Raw genomic sequence first — 21676 nt, forward strand, 5'->3', positions numbered from 1 at the left:
AATCCGACTTTCACTTTGACGGGTGGCTCTTTGAGTAGCCCATCTTTGGGGATTAGCACTGGTTTTAGTGGTACTGCAACCTTCCCATTCTCAGGTGTCGGTTCAATATCACAGCCACCATTCCCTCTATCAAACACTACTGGGGGACCAAACGGCCAATCAGTTCCTACGACAGCGACGGGTAGCTTTCCAACTCAATCTGCCAATACATCAGCATTGACTACCGTTGGAAGTTCACTCACGGGAACCATTCCCGGACAGACAAATAGCAACATTCCGGGAGCAAGTAGCGGGTTTAGTAGTCCTGGCCTTACGGTGTCTCAATCATCACCACCATTCCCATTTCCTAATTCAACTATATCAGCCACTGGTCAGACAGTACCAACAACCAGCTTCCTCTCCAACACAGCCATTTCAGCATCGACATTTCCTACGACTGTGTCAGGATCGCTGACTCCATCGAGTGGCATCCTCTCACCTAGTGGCTCTCAGTCAGCCCCTTTCCCCATGTCTAATTCGACCCTGTTAACACTAGGCTCCACCGGTCCATCAAACACAGGCACCGGGTCTTCGTTCGGTAGCATAACAGGGCAACCTACTGGTTCAGGTGGCAGCACAATTGCCACCCTTTCAGCCCCGTTTCCATTTTCAAACTTTACAACCCCAACTTCCGGACCAACAATTACTTCTTCGCTTTTAGGAACCGGTGCATCTAGCTCCCCGAGTGCTAGTGGTCAATCCCCACCATTCCCATTGAGCAATGCCACAACACCGGTGTTATCGTCCACGGGGAGTCGAGTGTCTACTGGACCAGGCCCAGTCTCTCTCAGCTCCACGCCTATACCGACAGGGTCATTTATAAACACAACTACACTCTCGATAGGTTCCACTGTCGGGCCTAACAGTGCGGGTGGCACCATAAGTTCCGGCGTTTCCAGCGGTATTACTGCCCAAGTCCCTGGTTCGTCTGCACCATTTCCCATGCCCAATGCAACAATCTCCGCAAGTGGTTCTTTAGCATCATCAATCAGTATTTCGACTGGACCAACAAGCCCACCAAATGGCCCCTCCAATTCAACTATACCGTCTATAGGAACTCCCTTTGGCTCAGGGACAGGTGGTAGCTCTATCATCACATCCATTTCTCAATCAGTCCCATCAGCGCCCCCATTCCCGTTGTCAAATTCCACTGGAAGTCTGCGACCAACAGTTTCTTCCAGTGGACTTTCGGGCCTGTCAAGTTTTCCGACGGGTTCAACCACGATCTCAGCCGCCACGGCTACCACTCAAGCAATCCCAAGCACAGTTGGAACTGGAAGTGTACCTTCAAGCGCTCGTAGCTCATCTTTGGGTACCGGACTACCTACACTACCACCTGAAGTATCAACTTCCACCCCACCATTTCCCTTGACAAATGCTACAATATCCCCGAACCCGACTATTCCAGGTGGTGCTTCTGTTAGCCCCGGAACTGAGCCTACTCCCAATTCAGGCACTACTGGAAGTGGTGGTGCATCTAGCACATCATCTGGGCTCTCACAGACCACTCCTCCGTTCCCCCTTTCGAATTCAACAACTTTATTAGGCCCAACCGCTTCGATCAGTGGCTCTTCTGGAGAACCAATTACTGGAAGTGAGAGCGGGTTTGGAAGTACTCCGACTACCAGCGCCAGTGGAGTTAGTTCATCCGTCTTAGTCTCTAGTACTGTTCCGTTATCATCTTCCAACACCACATTGTCATTCTTCAACCCTTCTACGAGTGGACCCACTGGACAACAGACAGGAACCGGTATTCAGTCAACATCACAGATTCCGGTTTCCTCAGGTACCGGCCCTCTTACTTCTAGTGGCCAACCGATCTCGAGCTCGGTGCCGTTTCCCCTATTAAATAGTACCTCGACTCCTATGTTCAGTACTGGGCAACTACCGAGTACTAGTGAGACATCAGTTGTGTCGACAACAGCATCCGGAGTTTCTTCCTTTACGTCTCTCGCAACGTCCTCTGGGCCTTTAAGTTCGTCATTGGCTGGGGTAAATGTAAGTTCTATTACGAACACTATATCTTCAATTACTGTTTCCACTGGGCAGCCCGGCGCAACAAGTCAACAATCCTCTGTCAGTTCATTCACCACAACCTTGAGTATCACACCTATCCCATTTCCTTTATCCAATTTTACCACATCAGGGGGACCTACGGGGCCGATCCCGTTTTCGTCAAGTCCATCTATCACGGGAGCAACACCGGGCGCACCAGGTGGACAAGGTATTCCCCCGGAGATTACACCGTCTTCGGCTTTAGGCCCTTCTGTTACGGCATTTTCTTCAGATACCTGCTCCGAGGAGCCCCTTACCACCCAGCTACCGGACACAACCTGTACAGAGAGCGAGACTCCCATCATCACATTTGATACAACTTGTACTGAGGAGACGATCACGCAGTCGGGTATGATCACCACATTGACATTTTCGTCAAGCGTCTTGATTACGTCGAGCGTAGCGGCTGCTACAGGAGCCCCCCCGTTTCCAGCTTCGTCGTTGAATGGAAGTTCGGCTTCTCCGCTAGCGCCATCTAGCACGGGAGCCTCCATAGGTGAGCGACTAAAAACTGCAAATGAACTAAGTGAAGAAAATTAACGAAAGAAATAGGAAACATAACATCGTTTGATAGTAGTGGTCACCCGACTACTTTCCAGACCTCAACCATGGTGTCCATATCCAGTCAGCTCTTCAACAACACCAGTGTCACTCCCGAATCAACTCCTGGTGTCGTGTCGGTGGCTAGTCCACCACCTTCGCCGCCAACGATAGGATTACCTCCTCCCATGCCAGATAGTGACCATTGGCACACTCCTCCAGCCGGTCCTACGCCTACTGGAATTGAGGTACGAGCTACGACGCACAGTGATACTATGTCTTATTGGCGTCGATTCGTCAACGGGCTATTTTCAACTAGCGATAATGAGGAGACGATGCCGTAAGGCATTGAATCGTACATTGCACCGTGCATTTTCGGCTTTTCCTTTACCACAATGTCTAACCATCTAACGGGCGTATTTCGGATGGATTGCTTGAGCTTGTAAGTGTGTAATAGAAAATGATATCACCATTTCTTTTTTGGCTCGTGGATGAGGATGAGAACTTAGATGAGAGGATGATAATGGGGACAAAACTTAGAGTTTCATGTGGTTCTGTAATAACATAATTGCTTCTCATTCCACATGTTTATCTCAAACCAAAGCACTCCTTGGATATGGAAGATCAGCTATTAGCCGTGATAACGTCTTGGATTGTCTCTTGAAGATCACAATGTTGCTGTTAATGTAGGCAAGGACAGAACCCTGAGTTTCTGTCAGCTTTGAATACAGATCTACCCAGGTAGATAACGTATAGCTAGACATCCAGGCATCCAGGCAGCCTAATATGAGGTCTCAGGGTCATGATACTCTCCGGGGCATGCATAATTGCATGAATGGTCAACGCCGCGCACCCGCATTATATCAGGCAAGTACTCCAGTTATATAACTTGAGCCTCCCGCAGCCAAAAGAGGCGGGGAGACGGGGAGATGGGGAGGCCGGGAAATAAATGTAGGTGGACTTGTATATTAAAAGGATAAGATCTAAAGATCAGACCTTACTATTAAAATGTTCTTAAATACATAACCATAGTGTTTTGCATTTTCCTTTTTAACGTACCTGCCATTATCTACTGGGGGGGGATAATAGTGCCTATCCCAAGCACCTCCAAACTTCGTTTTAACAACGTTAATAAACTCTAATATAAACGTTCCCAAATTATATAGTTATTTAATAAGTATCAAAGATAGATAACGTTGTATTGGAATAGTAATAAGGTGCCAAAAATATGATCTTTTAAAGTAAAAAATTAATCGGATAAATAAGGTGTAGTGTATCTTATATAAGAGGTAATAAAATAAGCCATAATAATTAGTAAACTGTAGGCTTTTTAAATTAAATAAATGGTTTTTAGACTTTTTAATTTGAATAAATTAACTATAGACTTTTGATTAAACGATTTTTAAATAAACAGCTTTTGGAACAAACGACTTTTTGAATAAACGTTAACTTTTAAAACAGAGCTTTTAATCAACAATAACGTTTTAATTAATAAAAGGATTAAAATAATTTTGAAAATAATAAAGGTCTTAATTATCAAAAAAAACCAAAAACCAAAAATAAGACTATTACCATAGTTCTTCCGGTAGGGGGGTTACCAGATAAATGTGGGTGGATTTGTATATTAAAAGGATAAAATCTAAGGATTAGACCTTGCTACTAAAATGTTCTTAAATACATGACCATAGTGCTTCGCACTTTCTTCTTTGGCGTACCTGCCACCATCTCCAGGATAATACTTGAAGTTACAGTACATGGTATGTACCTATTTTACCCCTTACCTTTTCTCTTTACCGCCAATTTTGACGCTTTATGCTAGCACATAGCACCTAAGCACTTGGCAATTACTCAGCCTTCTGACGGTTTGCTTGTCGATGGTTGTCGATGGTTGAGATATCAAGTTGGAGTAGTGAGAATTGAGTATTACGATTTAGGTAATTAATGTCTATTAAGGCATCATCCAGGGTCTACAAGCCGAGAGCCGTCATATGGATGGAAATACCCTGCTTGAACATGACCGATAAAACTGGCTAAAAAAGATCGGGTCGGGTTTAGTGGAGGACGATACCCGTAGCGGCTGTCGCTGAAGCACTAAGCACGTCATCAAGGCTAAATACCATTCGATTGATTTTTTTTTAAACCATGTTCTAGCCGTTCTAGCGTAGGGCGAATAATAAGTACCTCCAAGTACTAAAATAGTACGTAGGTTATAGGTGGGTACGTATAATACCCAGTACAGATTACGTATCTTCGATATCTTTAGTTTCAAAGACATTGAAGTCGGTTTTTTTTTCTTTCCTAAATTTTTCTTTTTATATAGAACTTTAGTAAGGTTGTAATTATTGTCAGAACGTGGTTCCAAGTTTCCATCTTTTTCATCTACTTTACCTCGTCTTAAACGCACTCGTACGTCTCGTTTATCAATCTATACGTATAGGGTCTGTGATCCATCCCATCTATTCGTCCCGAGACAATGGCCAACCCCCCTCATGGCGGCGTCCTCAAGGACTTGCTTGCGCGAGACTTCCCTAGACAGGCGGAGCTTGCGGCCGAGGCTGAAACTCTCCCCGCCATCACTTTGACCGAGAGACAACTCTGCGATCTTGAGTTGATCCTCAATGGCGGCTTCTCGCCTCTTGAAGGTGTGTTTTACCCCTTAAGCTGGTCTCTTGATGCTTGCGCCCCCTCTACGCAGTGTATTGCTACGGAGCTCTCCCCAAGCGCCTATATCGGCCTTGGGGGGTGGGTTTGAGCTGCACAAGACTTTGTACCAGCTTGGGTCTCCAATAGGTTCGGAATGAAACTTACGTAATTCAATTTATAGGGTTCATGAACGAGGCCGATTATAAGGGGTGAGTTCTTCTAAGACTATGCTGTTCATAGATAAAATTAACGTTTTATATAGTGTCGTGAAAGAGAACAGACTGGCCGATGGGGTCTTGTTCAGCATACCGATTACCCTAGATATCTCTGGGGAAACAATCAAGGAACTTGGCCTCAAGTCGGGTACCCGAGTGACGTTACGTGACCTTCGTGACGACAGAAACTTGGCTATTCTTACCGTAGATGACGTCTATAAGCCAGACAAGTACGGCTCTATCCTCTTCTGTCGATAGACTTTGCGAAAGTAAACCCACTAACATAGTCGCTAGGGTCCTCGAAGCTAAGGAGGTGTTCGGGAGTGATGATGAAGCCCACCCGGCTGTCAAATACCTCTTCAGAGAGGCTGCCGAGTTCAATGTAGGCGGCAAAGTAGAGGCTGTCAACCGCCTACAACACTATGACTTTGTAGATCTCCGATGTAAGTCAGATCTCGGTCTAGAACGATTGCTTTATGGAAACTGACTGACGTGCTCGTAGATACACCCGCCGAGCTCCGCTTACATTTCGATAAGCTTGGTTGGAGCCGTGTTGTGGCTTTCCAGACAAGAAACCCCATGCACCGCGCCCACAGAGAGTTGACTGTCCGTGCTGCTCGTTCGCATCACGCAAATGTGCTCATCCACCCGGTGGTTGGCTTGACCAAGCCCGGTGACATTGATCACTTCACCAGAGTTCGTGTCTACAAGGCCCTGTTGCCAAGATACCCCAACGGCATGGCCGTGCTGGGTTTACTTCCGTTAGCCATGCGCATGGGCGGTCCCCGTGAAGCCATATGGCACGCCATCATCCGCAAGAATCACGGAGCAACCCACTTTATTGTCGGCCGAGACCATGCCGGCCCCGGAAAGAACAGCCAAGGTGTTGATTTCTATGGGCCATACGATGCTCAATACGCAGTTGAGAAATACCGCGATGAGCTTGGTATTGAAGTCGTGCCATTCCAAATGATGACTTATCTGCCCGACAAGGACGAATATGCACCCATCGACGAGATTGCCAAGGATACCCGTACTCTAAACATTTCTGGCACTGAGCTGCGCTCCAGGCTTAGAAGTGGCCGAGACATCCCCGAATGGTTCTCGTACCCTGAAGTCGTCAAGGTGCTTCGTGAGTCGCACCCTGCGCGAGCTTCGCAAGGATTCACTGTTTTCTTGACAGGCTACACAAACAGCGGAAAGGACCAGATTGCCAGAGCTCTACAGGTCACTCTCAACCAGCAAGGTGGTCGATCAGTGTCCATGTTGCTCGGCGAGAACGTGCGACATGAGCTATCATCTGAGCTAGGCTTCAGCAGGGAAGACCGCAGCAAAAACATTGCACGTATCGCATTCGTGGCTGGCGAGCTTACCCGATCAGGTGCCGCCGTCATCGCTGCTCCTATCGCGCCGTTCGACCAAGACCGAGCTTTCGCTAAGGAGGCTGTTGAGAAGTACGGCGACTTCTACCTAGTCCACGTCGCCACTCCCCTCGAGTTTTGCGAGAAGACTGACAAGCGAGGAATCTACGCCAAGGCTCGCGCGGGAGAAATTGTAGGCTTTACGGGTGTTGATGACCCGTATGAGCCTCCCTCTAAGCCCGACTTGGTCGTCGACTGTGAGAAGCAGACTGTACGATCTATCGTGCACCAGATTGTGCTGATGTTGGAGAGCCGTGGCCTGCTAGATCGCCTATAAACTTGGCCAGGCTTGTAGGAATATATCTTTAGGAATTCATGAGGGATTGAGCTCCGTAGCAGGAATTCTATATTGGCATATTATGTGATAGATAGATGAAGATGGAAAGGGATAGACTCATACATATAAAACAAAATGAGCGAGCCTACCTTTGGCGTGCAGCCGCGAAAGCGTAGATGGCACCCGGGTTTACCTTTAGGTTCCAGATTAGAAACTAAGTAGGCGCTGATACTACTAGCTATTGGAGAATATAAATACAAATCGGTTAAAAATGATTGCTTTAGTTTTTGAAGATATTTGTGTGACATGTGAACTGTAAGGGATGTGATAGCGGTACATATCACATAATTCCCCTCTTCGCACGTACGTAACTTGAAGGTTACGAGGTAACCCGGTATATTAAAAATAGCATTAGAGTTGTAGGTTACACACACGTGAATGCTCGGCAACAATGATTGGCCTACATTTAGCGAGGCGTAATTGACTGATAGGAATAGAAGTACAGGTACTTGTGTCTTGAAGTTTTAATCGGTATAATTGATATTGACACATATGTTGCAAGAAGGGAAGAAAGTCAAGGTACATGAACTAACTGATTATAGATCCCTAACCCGATTCCTGCAATATGGTTCGTCAAATTTTAACTAAGCGGCTGCGTAGCGCGAATGAATTGTTCGACAAAAAAAAAGGAAACTCCAATCGTTCAACCGTTTACCTTTCCACTTCCAAGTTGTGACTTACGCCCTTGAACCATTTTTACCTTTTGCTGTCACTGTCACCGTCACTGTCACCGTCACCATCATTGTTACCGCTTCCCGTCCCGTCCACCCCCCCTGTTCCTCGTCCTCGTCCTCGTCACCGTCACCTCCACCTCGTTCTTCCTTCTTGCATCTTTGGGAATCTGCAAGTATCATTTCTTGTACTTCGCTTTCACCACTTTTTTTTCCCTTTTCTTATCCATACCAAGTACCTGATTTTTTATTTGATACCCTCCCATTTACATAAACCACCCAAACGGCTGCCTGGTACCAACACACACGCCCATCTTTATTTCCCGATTGTGGCCACCAATACCAGGTCATTCATGCCGTATCTATGCCCTATCGTTGAGGGGCGCTTTGATTTCACCCACAAAATCTTTGGCAATTGTTTCCCCGTCAACCTCTAATTAGCCGTTGGGCCCAGTCGGGCTCACATAGTCTGCCACAATGGGCTCCAAAGACCCCGAAGTCGATGGGACCACTGATGGTCGTCCACGAGATCGGCGCCGCAGCAAGAACGATCGAGAGCGAGAGAGGGACAAGGAGCGGGCCAAGGGGGAGAAAGATGGCCATCTTCATCATCATAAATCCCACCGCTCTAAGCACAAATCCACTACTGATGCCGATTCCCATACATCATCACACCGCCGTCATCGAACAAAAGAGGAGAAAGAAAAAGAAAGAGAGAGAGAGCGAGAACGAGAACGAGAGAGAGAACGTGACCGACGAACATCATCAATGAACGACTTAGTGCCCGAGCTCGCGAGAACCTCCATTGCTAGCAGCAGAGTTAGCTTACCGTATCCCACCTTCAGCAAGGCTCACAGTAAAGAAGCCGTACTTAGCCGCGAAGATGTAGGCAACCCAACCTATCACGAAGAGCCTCTCACCCCCGACACTACAGACCTTGGCTCTGGCAGCAAAAGGTCTAAATCACCAGATCCCTCAACTGGTAGGAAGAATATGCACAGAGATGGTCGACCTCCTAGTCCCCCCGAGACAGACTTGTCGGAAGAGAAGAAGAGACGGGGCAAGACGTCCTCGGCGAGGTTAAGAGAGGACCAGGATTCGGGCCTGGAAAGATCCAAATCGAGAAGATCCAGTATATCTCGATCCGGTTCGAAGCACGACGATAAGTCAAAGATATCTATGAAGTCTAAGGCTTCGAGCCTAGCCACTACCATCCAGTCTCCTCCGGCCTATCCACCACCCCCACCCCCACCGCCGCCTCCTCCTCCGCCACTGGGTGTAGAGGTTCGCTACGATCACGATGGTGCTTCTAGTTTGAGTGATAGCATAACTGTAGGAGCTCCGTCAACCACTACTTCCGTTCCGCCGAAGCGAACAGCCTCTGCGAGAACCCCAAGAGTTCACAGAGCTCCCAGCCCAATCGAAGTCGATTACTCGCCTGAATCTGTACAGGACTCCTCACCGAAGACACCTACAGCTACGCCGCAGTTTCCACCCCAGGGATTTCCATACGATAAGTTCGACTCTGGTAACAGACATGAGGAACAACGTCATATTTCTTCAGCCACTCCGGCAAGTCAAGCGACGGACTTCGGACCTCCGCCTCCACCGCCGCCGCCGCCCCCTCCGTTGAACTTACAAGCTCCTCGAGTCGACTATCTGCTTCAATATGGCGGTCTGCCACACCCCATACCGAAGAATTTCTTGTCAGTGATTCCGCGCCAGAATGGAACACGACCTTCCAACCCACCTCTAGCCGGTGCCGAGACTTTGTTTGCGCCTTTCTTCAACCTTTTAGATCAATACCTATCGGTCATGAACAAGCAAGGCTCGGTAGCAGTTGCGACAGGTCACAAATCCGTAGCACGCCGATTACTTGACCGATTAGAAGATGTGTTCTCTAGAGATCTTCCTGCCGAGGGTTGCCCGTGTATCATGTGCGACCAGGCACCAGGTGAGCATCGAGGATTAGGCTGGGGTGAGGTATTGGAACGGGTTGGGGGTAGGGTTGAAATGCCTTCCTGGCCCCCCTTTGATCTGGCTTCTCTAAGCGCGAATGCCATCGAGAGCGCAACGGACATGCCTCCCAGACCAGCGTCTCCCATCAAGTTGGACCCCGATATCGCCGAAGAGTTTAGGGGCCATTACCTACGACAGTCCAAGAAGGTCAGGTCGGCGGTTGACCGATGGATGACCAACTGCGCCGAAGCACCTGCACCGGCGCCCTCCGAGATTGACGACGAGACGTTGACTTTTGCCATTCTCACCAATCTTGATCACGAGGAACGCCCGTACTTCAATGCTCTACTCACCGGCGCCCGGGAACTACAACCTGCCGTACGAGCACCTACACCACTGCGCAAAGCCAGGTCAGATTTCATGATCAAGACCGGCTTAGCCCTACAGCGACTTTATCGCCTACCTCAGGCACCCCGTGACTCGGAGACGGCTGTGTTCCTGGTCAAATATCCTTCCCACCATGATCTCCTTGCCACTATCACGGATATCAGCCCGGCAGAGTGGGAGATTCTCATCTCGGGCCGCTTCGATGGCTTTTTGTGGTCCGGCGCCGATGCTGATGACGCGATGGCGGCTATGGCCGACAGCTCACCATCTCGAGGTGCCACGCCCGCAAATGCGTTCTCGCCCCGACCATCTTCCCGAGGACCCAGCGGGGGAGTACGACATACACCGAGTTTCGCATCTCGGAGCACGACTCCATTCTCCGGCATGTACTCCCGTGGTGCAACACCGGCATCCTTTATATCCCTGACATCGTCTGCTGGACCGGGTCACAGTCGCCAACCTGTGTCTCACGACGAAGAAGTGGAAATGGCCGCTCTGGCTGAGGTGGAAAGAGAAATCTACCGGGGCATGGAAACGCTCGAAGACGCATTTGAGAAGCTTCACGAGCGTGCGGAAGTTGTGCGAAACGCTCTCCGACAGCGTAATAACGGCTTACTGATGAACCAACAAAACCGTCGTTCGGGAAGAATCGATGTTTTCCCGCAACTATCAGGCAACTCGCAGGGCTCCGAGAGACCGCCGTGGGCCGTTGGAGACGACGATGGTGTGGCGAGTGAGAGCGACTGGGGTGGCGATGACATCGACTTAGCTCCCGAGGACTCAGCAAGCAATATTTCGAGTTCGAGACATAGACGTCCGAAGCGAAGAAACGAACGAAGAACCCCAGCTCCTATCGAAGAAGACGACGAGGAAAATTAAATTTCACTATCTCGACTGATTACCTAGCATGCACCGGGTTTATATTGGGGTCAGTTGGTTCTGCTGTTTTACTTCACGAACGTCACGAACGAACCGACCAAAAGTTCTCTGATACCATTTTCGACCTGATTTCTTTTTCTTCTTCCTCTTTTCTACATTGCATTACGAGTGGCTACATACATGAGCCAGTTACGAGTTGATTATCATGATTCCATGGAGGGACGGTTGAGTTGATAAGGAGGGAGGGAGGGGGAGAAAGAGAGAGAAGGGCACAGGGCATTAAATCACGATCTAAAAAAGGGAATAAATGAGTTTAACTGAGTGGAAGTGGTCAGCCAATCTTCTAGCCGACTCAGGAAGCTCGGTCTAGTCAAGGGGCTTTTTTTTTCTACCTTTTTTTCTCTTCCAAACGGTTGAACCCTCAAATTCTGGTCGTTTATTTACCTACCTTACGAGGGGGTAGTTGACTCAGTACCCATACCATACGTTTACGTACAATACAACATTTGCATGGGATCGGAGTTTTAGCTTATGTATCCTTTTTTTTTTTTTTTCTGTCGTTATGTTTTTTATGCTTTTGGTGCTTTTGAAAATGGTGAAGGGGGAGGAAAGGAGAGAGAGGCAGAGGCAAAGAGGAGAAAGGGAGGTGGGAGGTGGAAGGTGAGTCTGAGGAGGAAGGGAGAGGGGGGGGGGGGGATAGAAGATACCAAAACAAGAAAAAAAAATGCCATCGGAATGGAATGGATGTCCTAATAAGGACCACAGGATTTTGGGCATACATAGCTACCTGAGCTAACTACTAAGGTGGCATATATTAGGTATGTAGGGAGTACGCAGGTGAGCCTGGTGAGGTGAGGTGCTACTACCTACCTACCTACCTACCTACCTACTTATAGTCGATACGATTTTGCTAGCAAATGATGATGAGATGATGTATGTATGTATGTATGTAGTTATGTAGTTATGTATGTAGAATATACATACAATGTGTGTTATTGCTATATCATACCCCGAAGATCCGTTTTCCATGGGTGCTTTCAAGATAGACAGGGTGATGATGGTTTTGATTTGTGTAACCTAGATATTTGCATTGTAGTGGTATCAATCATTCTGGACCCAAGAACAAAAAAAAAAAGAGAATGCCATGCCATACCAAACCATACCATACCATGCCGTCGTCCTAATCAATTATTCGCCAATGACCTTTGCCTTGCTTATTTGTGTGATGTGATATACGATATGTGATATGTGTGTGTGCTCTCTCTTTTGTGTTGCCTTGTCCTTTCGCCTTTTGCCCCCTTTCCTCCTCCCCTCGTTTCCCAGCCCACCCATCATTCCCCAAGTTATATAAAAATGGAAAAAAGATATAAAAAAATGGAAATCATATATAGGTATATACATAAGTAGGTAGTAGGTAAATAAGTCAGTAGGTATAGATAGAAGCTGTCTCTCTCTCTCTCTCTCGTTTCTTTCTCTCTGTTAACCTTGAATAAGGAAACGGGAAATGGTCCAAGCATCGTATTTCTTCGTACGCCTCGCCTCTGATCTACCAAAACACATAAGGCTAAGGTATGGTTAGATGACCTTATAGGCTACCCGTGCTTTTGTAAAAAGAGGCATCGACACATGCATACTCTTCGATAGCATTAGATATATCGTAAGTACCTAGTAGAGTCCCTCGTGCTCGACAAAAATACAAGAGAAAAGAAACAGAGTAGAGAAGGAGTCCAGATCTCATTAAGAAGCCATCAACTCAGGGGCTCCGACTAGCTTAGGTAGGATATTCGGGGTGTGTGGGCGCATGTATGTGTGTGTATAACTCTCATGCTGCGGCTGCCATAGAAAATCGTCCCTTCTTCGGCATCTTGGACCCCTTGTTCGCGACGGCCTTCTTGGAATCGTCCACCTCTGTCTTCTGTGAGAAATCCTTCCATTTTCTCCATCCATCAAAGTCAATCAGAGCCTGCATACAGCCCCATTCCATTACTTTCCGTTCGAGCCAGACAAAGTTGACGGGCTGTGGTGGTGGAAATTCATGTCAGCAAATCATTTGGATTATACAGGTTGGGGAGGGACATGGTAATATGTAATCGTTTTACTTACCTTGGTCAAGAAATCATTACAACCGGCAGCCAAGGCCTCGTGTCTGTCGCTTTGCAGCGAACTCGCCGTCAAGGCGACGATGATGACAGGGCTCTTGAACATTTCCGTGTTGACCAGCTTATCTTCCTCGGCAGGTTCTGCCTTGACTTCATCCGGCGGACTGCTGGCGGATGACGAGAAGACGCCGATAGAGTTGACCTTTTCTATTCGTCTAATCTCACGAGTAGCTTCGAGACCGCTCATGACAGGGAGTTGGATGTCCATGAGAACCAAATGAAACCCACCGGCGCGCCACTTGTTCACGGCTTCCCTTCCGTTCATCGCGGTTTGCCATCGGACTTTTAATCGCTTGACGAATGCCTCCAATAGTTTTAGGTTGATGATGTTGTCTTCGACGATGAGAACGTTGATGGGCGGGACGCCACCGTTCAGCATACCGGGCGGTAGGGATGGATGGTCAATCGTCTTCTTGTTCTTCTTGGGTCGCTGTACGGGTCGGGGGGAGGAGACGCGGGGAGGAGGAGGGGTAGCGGTACGCTCTGGGATCGGAGGAGTGGGTATCGAGGGAGCGACAGGCGGATGATTGGATTGTTCTGAAGATGCACCTGAATGAGTCCTTGAACGTGGCTGTCTTGGATAGTTGTGCATACCGATAGGTGGCGCTCCAGTTTGTGAACCATGGCCATTGGTGGCAGTAGAAACTGGCGAAGCGGTGTGCATTCTCTGGATCTTGGGTCGGGAAGATCCAAGTCGTCTCGTCCCGCCGGGGGAGGGTAACGGTGGTAGTTGGCCTCCGCTGATGACAGTCAAGGATGGAGGAAAGTGTAGTTGATGAGGGCCGGTAGTAACTGTGGTCGAGGAAGAGGTCGGGTGTTGTGGAATGGGCGGATACGGTGGAAAGTAGTCGGTTGCCGACTCGTGAGGCCGGTCGTCGCCATAATACCTAGGATTCGGAGAGGCCTTGGGGGTTCGGCGGGAAGGAATATCAATCAGCAAAGCGTCGTCCACGGATTGGCCACCAGGATAATATGCGTCAAGGGTCCTGCCCATCGGTTCGTCGGGTTGCAACGGCCTCGTCGTCTGTTGTTCTCTATCACATATGCGAAGGGTTAGGTCAGGAGCATCGTACTGACGTCCTAAAGAATTTGCATATTTTCGCAGAATCAAATCGCGAACATCGTCGACCAAGTCATCTTCATTTATTGTGATTAACGTAGGAGAAGCCAAAGGCCTCTTGACCCAAATCTTCCTCGTCACCATGTTGCCACTTATCGGAAGGAGTGAATCGGGCTCGGGTGAAGCTACGTCGTTGGCATAGCCCGTGTGGAGGAGAGCTTTGATCAAGGTGGTTTGGCGGTTGGGGAGAATGCTCTGACGTCTCGGCGGGGCTCCAGGTCTCGAGAGCGATGACGATGGCGAAAGCGCACGGCTGGCAGATGCAGGACTAGGCAAATAGTCGCTGAGGCCGTCTTCGTGATTTTTCAAACGTTGAAGGAGGGAATCTTCGTTGATGCTCGGTAGTGGAGGTGGAAGTAAAAGCGAAGGTTGGAGGACGTCGTTGTTTATTTTTTCGGGAGTTTGTATATCTAGGCTGGAAGGCTTGGTGATGGTGGGAATAGTGGTTGAATTGAGTGCAGGATTTTGCAGATCCTTACCAAACTTGGACTTGGACTTCTTGGTGATATTTGTAGCTGTAGTAATAGTAGTAGGAGATATGGGAGAAGCAGGAGTAGTAGAAGAAATGGAAAATGCAGGAGATGCGGGATATGCGGGATAGGTAGCAGGATAAGTGGGAGAAGGTAAAGGTAAAGAAGGTAGAAGAGAAGGTAAGGAAGGTGGTAAATTGTTCACATTCTCGTTTTCGTGAATGTTATTAGAGTTGCTGACTAGGTCTAGCTGCTCTAGTAGTTCAGGTGGAACCGTCTCAGCTCTGTCTCGATTTTGGTTTTGGTTTTGGTTTTGATCTTGATCTTGATCTTGTTCTTGTTCTTGTTCTTGATTTTGGTTCTTTTCTTGGTCCCGTTGTTCTTGGCTTTGATCTTCAACTTGAACTTGAACTTGAGCTTGAGCCTCAACTTCCACTAGAACAAGATCATGTTGTTGTTGACTTGGAAGATCATCATCTAGACTTTGGTTCTGATTTGCATGTGTTGCTGTTCTTGTTGGGCCATCACCTGGACTTGAACAACTCGGCGCTACAATAACCACATCAACACCACCTTTTCCATTGTTATTATCAACTTGCCGATATCTGAAAGCGCTGCTAGTTGAGCGTTTGATACTCTTTACAATATCGTGACCGTGGCCATGACCGTGACCGGGTTTATCCTTGGCGCTTCGATCTTTGAGAAGGTGGGTCACCTTGCCATGTCTATTCTCATTTTCCTTTTCGTTATGGTTTTCATGTTCATCACCGGCAGTCGTACTTATCGACGCCGCGTATCCGGTGGCGGAGGAATGGGTGTGAGTGGTGTGAGTGGTGTGAGTACTGCTAGAAGTCCTGTCGCGGCCAAGACTCTGCTTGCCCGAGCCCAGGGAGGAGACACCACTGTGCCTCCGCAGGAACTTGGCCTTGATACGGGCCTTGAGATCACCCATCTGGCCGGTTGTTGTGAATACTCATGGAGGGGAGAAGAGGAGAGGAGAGGGGAATTCTTTATAATATCATATAGTATGTATCTTATGGTGTGTTATGTGATGTATGTACCTAGCATGTCTGTAGTCGTACAAGAGGGAGAGGAGATGTGGTGAAGAAAAGGGAACGAAGACAGAACAGATGGTCGAATCACGCCCATTTACATGCCGGATGGAACAGCCAATATAATTATATGCGTGCATGCATTGTCACATACTGTAAAGTAAAGTAGAGCGAGCGTTGTACTGGTAGCTGGTAGCGTCTTATTCGCACCTAAGTTAGTACCCATGCGAGGAAGGGCTGCGTGCACCTGCAAGCCTACTATGTATGTATTGGTTTGTATGGCTTGTATGGGATGTATGGGATGTATGGCTTGTATGGTTTGTATGGTTTGTATGGTCTGTATGGTATGGATGGTATGGATGGTAGGTATAGCATGTAATATGGTGGTGGTTAATAGCGGAAAAGGGAAAAATGAATAAAAAAAAAAGTGTTGGCGCTTGTACGAATGCGAAGCTCAAGGGTCAGTCAAGTCCAGTCCAGAGTCCAGACTGTCCAGTCAGTGAGTACATATGGAGGTATGTACTTACAGAGTTTGAGTGCTAACTATACATGTATGTATTCCATGTAGATAATAGATGCAATATGATTGATGGTATTCAACTTGAAGCAACCTTCATTTGAACTCTAATGTTATTAGCTTCAAGTAGCTTTAGCCTTTAGGAAGTTTAGGTAGCTACACTAAGCTACTATGTAGTAGCTTCGGGCTTATCTCTATGTAGCTACCTGAACTTGATTAGCTTCACAAAGAGATCCATTCGTTGTCTCGGGACAAAATGAAACAAAATGTATACTAGGTAGTACATAAAATGTATAGTACATACATGTAGACTGTAGTGGCTTAGTAGGTATGGAGGCAAAACGGCCCAACCGTGCCAGTACCTACACAGTATGTATATAGAATAACATTGAAACGAAAGCTAACCTGTGTATGTATGTGTATGTATGTGTACGTAGTATGCATGAAGAATGGGAATCATCATTGAACTCCAGGGCTATGTATTGTACATACATGTGAGCTACATGTACGTAGCGGCCGTCTGGAACCCAGGTAGGTAGGTACCTAAGCAAGGAATCCTACAAAGCCCAACGCCTCTCATCGTGTCGACGCGTTTCAATCGAAATATCAGTCAGATCTCTAATGCCCTTGGCTAAGCACTTTATGCACCTATATGCCAGTATTTTATAACAAAGATATAATAAGATATAATATAATATTTTATAGCCTTGATACTCTTAAAAAGATTGGGTTTCAATACAACATTGAAGCTTAAAAGGACATCAACATTTGAAGAGATCCATACGAAGTAGATCAATAGTTACCAGGTAAGAATCCAAATCGACTTTGCAGCCCGCCGCAGAAAAATAAGGCCATTTCCCAATGCCAAGAATTCACTAAGCTGGTCAACGGGTACCTAGTACCTACTGTCTACATACATATGTACATAAATCTATGTACATATACCATAATGGTGTACCTATGTACCTACCTTACCCATCTAGATGTTCGATTCGATAATAACTAAACTACTGGCTGCAGCTGCTGCACGATGGTATTTGAAAAAAACGAAGAGCCGCCGTAGGGGCAATAAAGCGAACTGCCAGGAGTCCAGGACTGCTAATAGAAATGAAAGTTATAGTGGACTATTTAGAACCCGGACCCTTGAACCTGGTGGATCGACCAAGGTACGTCTACTAGGTCAGTCCTTGTCGGGAATCAGTGAGATCAGTCGATGGGTGAATCTCCCCGCTATTGAATTTTTCCGACACCGTGACCCAATTTTCAATCGAGCTAATTATTTTTTCTCTTCACACATTTTACTATAAAGCTCCTTCTTTACCCTCCAGGTCGAGGCGTCAGAAAATCTCCTGCGATGCCACCACGCATGCCAACCTCCTCAACGGTATCGTCCGCTTTTGGTAGACTTTCCCTATCATCTACCCTTTCATCCAGCGGAGCTCAATGCTCTGCTCGATGTCCCACTCCATCATGTCCGAAGGATAGGGCAAACTTCTCTACCACCCCCAGTCGAGCTCGCTTCACCAAGTTACGCCGCAACTTCAGAATATGGATTAATGGCCCCGGTTCCAGGTTTCGCAGACCTGCGGAGGATGGTCCCAATTACATCCAGTCGAGGACTGATATGGATTTGAACAAGACCCGGCCATTTCCGCTCAATCGCCAATTCAAGAGCGAGACCGTTCTAGATGATCGGGCGAGGGAGGTGATTTGGGAGAAGGTCATGCGTGACGGCGAGCCCATAAAGGCGGTGTCTGCCGAATTAGGCGTCGACATTAGGAGAGTGGCTGCTGTCGTAAGGTTAAAGGAAGTCGAGAAGAACTGGATCAATACGGTAAGTCGCATCCTGCGCAACATAACCCTCCCCGGCGTTTCCCTGATGATTCTTATTATACCCATTTTCGATAAGTCTTTAAGACACAAAAACATGGTTACAAAGTATTGGTTGCGAGCCTCTCTGACTATAACGCCGTTATTCACGCTTCTACATAAGACATTCGTCTAGAAGAGGTACCTCTTGCTAATACGTCCACGTCATAGGGGAAGCGGTTGGCCAAGCCGTACGCCAAAGCTGTGTTATCCATGCTGCCCACACACTCCATCCGGGTAGGCCATCAAAATCTACCTTTCGAGGCCATCAATGAGCTACATGTGCATCCACACACCATGAAGCAGATTTTCTGGCCCACGTCCGAGTCGCGTCACTTCACTCGTGAGGATGCCGCCAAGGCTTTCAACACCAAGATGCTCTCCGCAGACAAGAGAGTACCCCACCCTGAACTGATTCAGATGGAGCGGGAGGTGCTGCAAGGTCGGCCGTTGCACGATGCCGCTCAAAGATTCAAGGAGGCCGCAGCGGAGTCGGAGAGAAAGGCGGCCCAGAAGCAGATTGCGAAAGCACAGATCGATGAGAAATACACTACTCGGGTGAAAACGAGTCGTTTCGAGTTCCGCTTCAGGCAGATCAACGCCGAGAACGTCGGTCCCAAGGGCAGGTCCCGACAGGCAGTTGGCTGGAAGTACGGTGCACCACACTACGATCGTGCCAAGGGTCAAATCAAGATTCCTACCTCCGTGCCATGATCCAGCACTGGGTAAGTCAAAGTCAATGGCGAGGGAGTCTTTGTATAAGAGATGTATAAATAAGCCGAACGAGCATGGGTGGAACCATCACGTTAGGGGTCATGAGCTGTTACTTACACCCATATATGCTCATAGAGAGCAGGGCAGTAGTCTAAATAGCCAGCTTCTATACGTAGGCATACATACATACATACATATATTACTGAAAATACAAGCAATTATACCCAAAAACAACTTTATTTTATACCAGAAGCTCAGCATGACTTTGCCACGGAATCGCCTCTTCATCCGTTTCCACGACCAAGTTTCGCTGTAATTGCTTGACCCCTTCGGGCGAGAGTAACCCCAGATCGACAATGCACTTCTCGACCGAGCCGTAGGTTTCACGGATTTTAGCTAAGGTGCCCAGCATAGCCTCCTTTCTGTCATATTGCAATCAAGTGTTAGCTGCTCCATGTAGTGCATGTTGTGAATAGAGAATGAAAAAAATATATATGAGTACGAGTTTGCCCGTCAAAATGCATAGCCCAAGGTGAAAGAAAGAGAGGCACCTAGGAACGCCCACCCATGACAGGCGGGCAGGCAGGCACAAGTCGGCAAAGACGGCAGTGAAATTTGGGTAGGTAGGTAGGTAGTAATCTAAGCCTAGACGGGAGGTATTTTGCGAAACGGTAGAAAAGTATCTAGGTGAGGTAGATTAGATAGGCAACTTACCGTGACAAGATCATCCGCATGGCCCCTTCGGGACGTTCGCGCAGCGCTGGGTTGGCCATCAGGTGGGAGATGAGCTCTGCGTGGCGCGACTTCAGCCCCAGGTCCGTCAAGCTATACTCGTGCGCGACGACATCGTCTGCCACGCCGCACACGCTCAAGATAAGGGCGCAGATCACGCCCGTGCGGTCCTTCCCAGCTGTGCAGTGGATTAGGCAGGGGGCCGGCGATGGAGATGAGGATGAGGATGAGGATGACGGGGAAGCTAGGTGCTCCAGGATCGTCTTGAACGGTTGGTAGGTGTTGCTTGGGGCGGCGGCGGCGGCCAGGATGTCGCTATATGCCGCCACGAAACCCTAAATTGGGATTGAGACATGATGTTAGTTTACCGAGTTGGGCGACTTGGAACGAACTTGGCTTAGTTAGATTGTCAGCCCCTTGGGGGGTGGACAGACTAGCGAAAAGGGAGCACAAGAATGGAAAGTGAGAGGTAACCCATGTTAGGTGACCGACAAGTAAAGAGACTAGAAAAGAGGTTCGTGATAGAAGGTAAGGCGAGCGAGATAGCCCAATCATGGACCCCAATGTCACTAATCTTCAGCCAGGGGCGTTTTGGACAAGGTGAGGCTTCGGCCCCCAAATACGACGCTATGGTATTGAGCTGCGCACAAGCCAGCTCTCCCATCCCTCCCCTGAGAGCTGAACTGGAGGGGCTAAGGCAAAGTAGATCTTTCCCTCCTGGAATTTGCCCCTTATACCAGGATCCCTAGCATTGGTTCTTTTGCACGATGCGTGCGCCGTGCAGGCGTTCGTTCAATCTTGTGTAACGTATTTGTGAACCAACGTACCTCGAAGCTCTCTGCGGAATAGTTCTTGTATCTCAGCGCCAAAGCCTCCGGCGAGTAATCCTGATCAAGGAAGACGGGCACGAAGACACGGCTGGCGCCCTCCCATTCTTTGACTTGCCATCCATGGCCCTCCTGTAGTCCACGCTCAATCTCGACAGCTGAGCGCAGGTCGTATACCTTCTCGATACCTAAGGCCTGTAGTTTTGATATCCCGTCGGCAGTGACTTTGGATGGCTCGGAGGACCGGAATACTAATCCGCGGCGCACAACCGTTGTTTTCCCAGAGCCCGGGCCCGAACTGAGGCCTGAACCGGAAACAGGATACCCTCCGATATCGCGGAAGTTGGCTAAGCCCGGAACTGGCAGGAAGGGCGGGCTGGGGAGTTCGGTCTCTGTCATGGTGATAATAGGCAGGTATTTAGAAAGAATACAGGTGCCTGGGCTAAGTCGCTAGGAGTCTCGAATATAGGCTATTTGATTCAAGGTGGTGGTGGTCAGGTTAGGCGAAACAAAACAGGGCAGGATTGATAGGTGCGTAAGCGCTTCGGTAATGCTCCGGAGCTGCGATGGTTGCAAAGACAAGCAGAGGTATACCTAAGTTGGTAATGAACAGCAACGAGCCAATAATATGTCTCGTGTGTTATATGTACTTAGGGTAGATAATTAGGTACGCTATAGAACACATAAGCAGCCCCCCTCGGTAAGGGTATTTTTTAGGTTATTGAAGCCCAATCGGCGTTCAAGTCTTGGTGTTCCACTTGACGCAACTAATCTGGTGACAGCCCAACCCATGTATGTGTGTAGGTATATGTATGACATGGCATTCAAGTTGTATATTGGATAGCACATAGTATGTATGTACTGTACGTACAGTAGATACAGGAACTCACCGAATAAGCGGTGGGTTCCGTAATTGAAGAGCCGCATTACTCACTTTCACAGCCCTATGCACACTGCGAGTCACATTTCGCTGGCGGTGTTGGTCAATTGACTAGACTGCTTGACGGAGATGGACGGGTTTTTGGTGATGCTATGTAGAGGATGCATTGGGGTGGAGACGGGAAGAAGAG

At 48.1% G+C, this 21676-nt stretch overlaps 5 protein-coding genes across 5 annotated transcripts; 3 read left to right on the plus strand and 2 right to left on the minus strand.

Moving 5' to 3' along the window:
* Positions 1-4799: 4799 nt before the first annotated feature.
* GGS25DRAFT_502668 (putative sulfate adenylyltransferase) lies at positions 4800-7465 on the plus strand. Its single transcript, XM_049262028.1, has 5 exons — positions 4800-5276; positions 5459-5486; positions 5540-5722; positions 5787-5935; positions 5995-7465. Exons 1-5 carry the CDS (start codon positions 5108-5110, stop codon positions 7188-7190), a joined length of 1725 nt encoding a protein of 574 aa, XP_049113732.1. The 5' UTR covers positions 4800-5107; the 3' UTR covers positions 7191-7465.
* A 408-nt stretch (positions 7466-7873) lies between these two features.
* Positions 7874-11700, plus strand: GGS25DRAFT_502670 (uncharacterized protein). Its single transcript, XM_049262029.1, has one exon. It carries the CDS (start codon positions 8399-8401, stop codon positions 11144-11146), a length of 2748 nt encoding a protein of 915 aa, XP_049113733.1. The 5' UTR covers positions 7874-8398; the 3' UTR covers positions 11147-11700.
* A 1268-nt stretch (positions 11701-12968) lies between these two features.
* Positions 12969-14509, minus strand: GGS25DRAFT_515436 (CheY-like protein; the record flags this gene model as incomplete). The annotated part of the gene is made up of 2 exons (XM_049263081.1): positions 12969-13163; positions 13250-14509. The coding sequence occupies 2 exons, from the start codon at positions 14507-14509 to the stop codon at positions 12969-12971; spliced, it is 1455 nt and encodes a 484-aa protein (XP_049113734.1).
* A 2920-nt stretch (positions 14510-17429) lies between these two features.
* GGS25DRAFT_502675 (eukaryotic mitochondrial regulator protein-domain-containing protein) lies at positions 17430-19268 on the plus strand. The gene is made up of 2 exons (XM_049262030.1): positions 17430-18298; positions 18505-19268. The coding sequence occupies exons 1-2, from the start codon at positions 17819-17821 to the stop codon at positions 19045-19047; spliced, it is 1023 nt and encodes a 340-aa protein (XP_049113735.1). The 5' UTR covers positions 17430-17818; the 3' UTR covers positions 19048-19268.
* On the minus strand, positions 19269-21654 carry GGS25DRAFT_502679 (protein-tyrosine phosphatase-like protein). Its single transcript, XM_049262031.1, has 3 exons — positions 20607-21654; positions 19762-20114; positions 19269-19469 (listed from the first exon to the last, which is right to left on the minus strand). Exons 1-3 carry the CDS (start codon positions 21003-21005, stop codon positions 19289-19291), a joined length of 933 nt encoding a protein of 310 aa, XP_049113736.1. The 5' UTR covers positions 21006-21654; the 3' UTR covers positions 19269-19288.
* Between the last annotated feature and the right edge of the window lie 22 nt (positions 21655-21676).

This window comes from Hypoxylon fragiforme (assembly GCF_022984875.1).
Source record: "Hypoxylon fragiforme strain CBS 206.31 chromosome Unknown GGS25scaffold_8, whole genome shotgun sequence".
NCBI lineage: Eukaryota > Fungi > Ascomycota > Sordariomycetes > Xylariales > Hypoxylaceae > Hypoxylon > Hypoxylon fragiforme.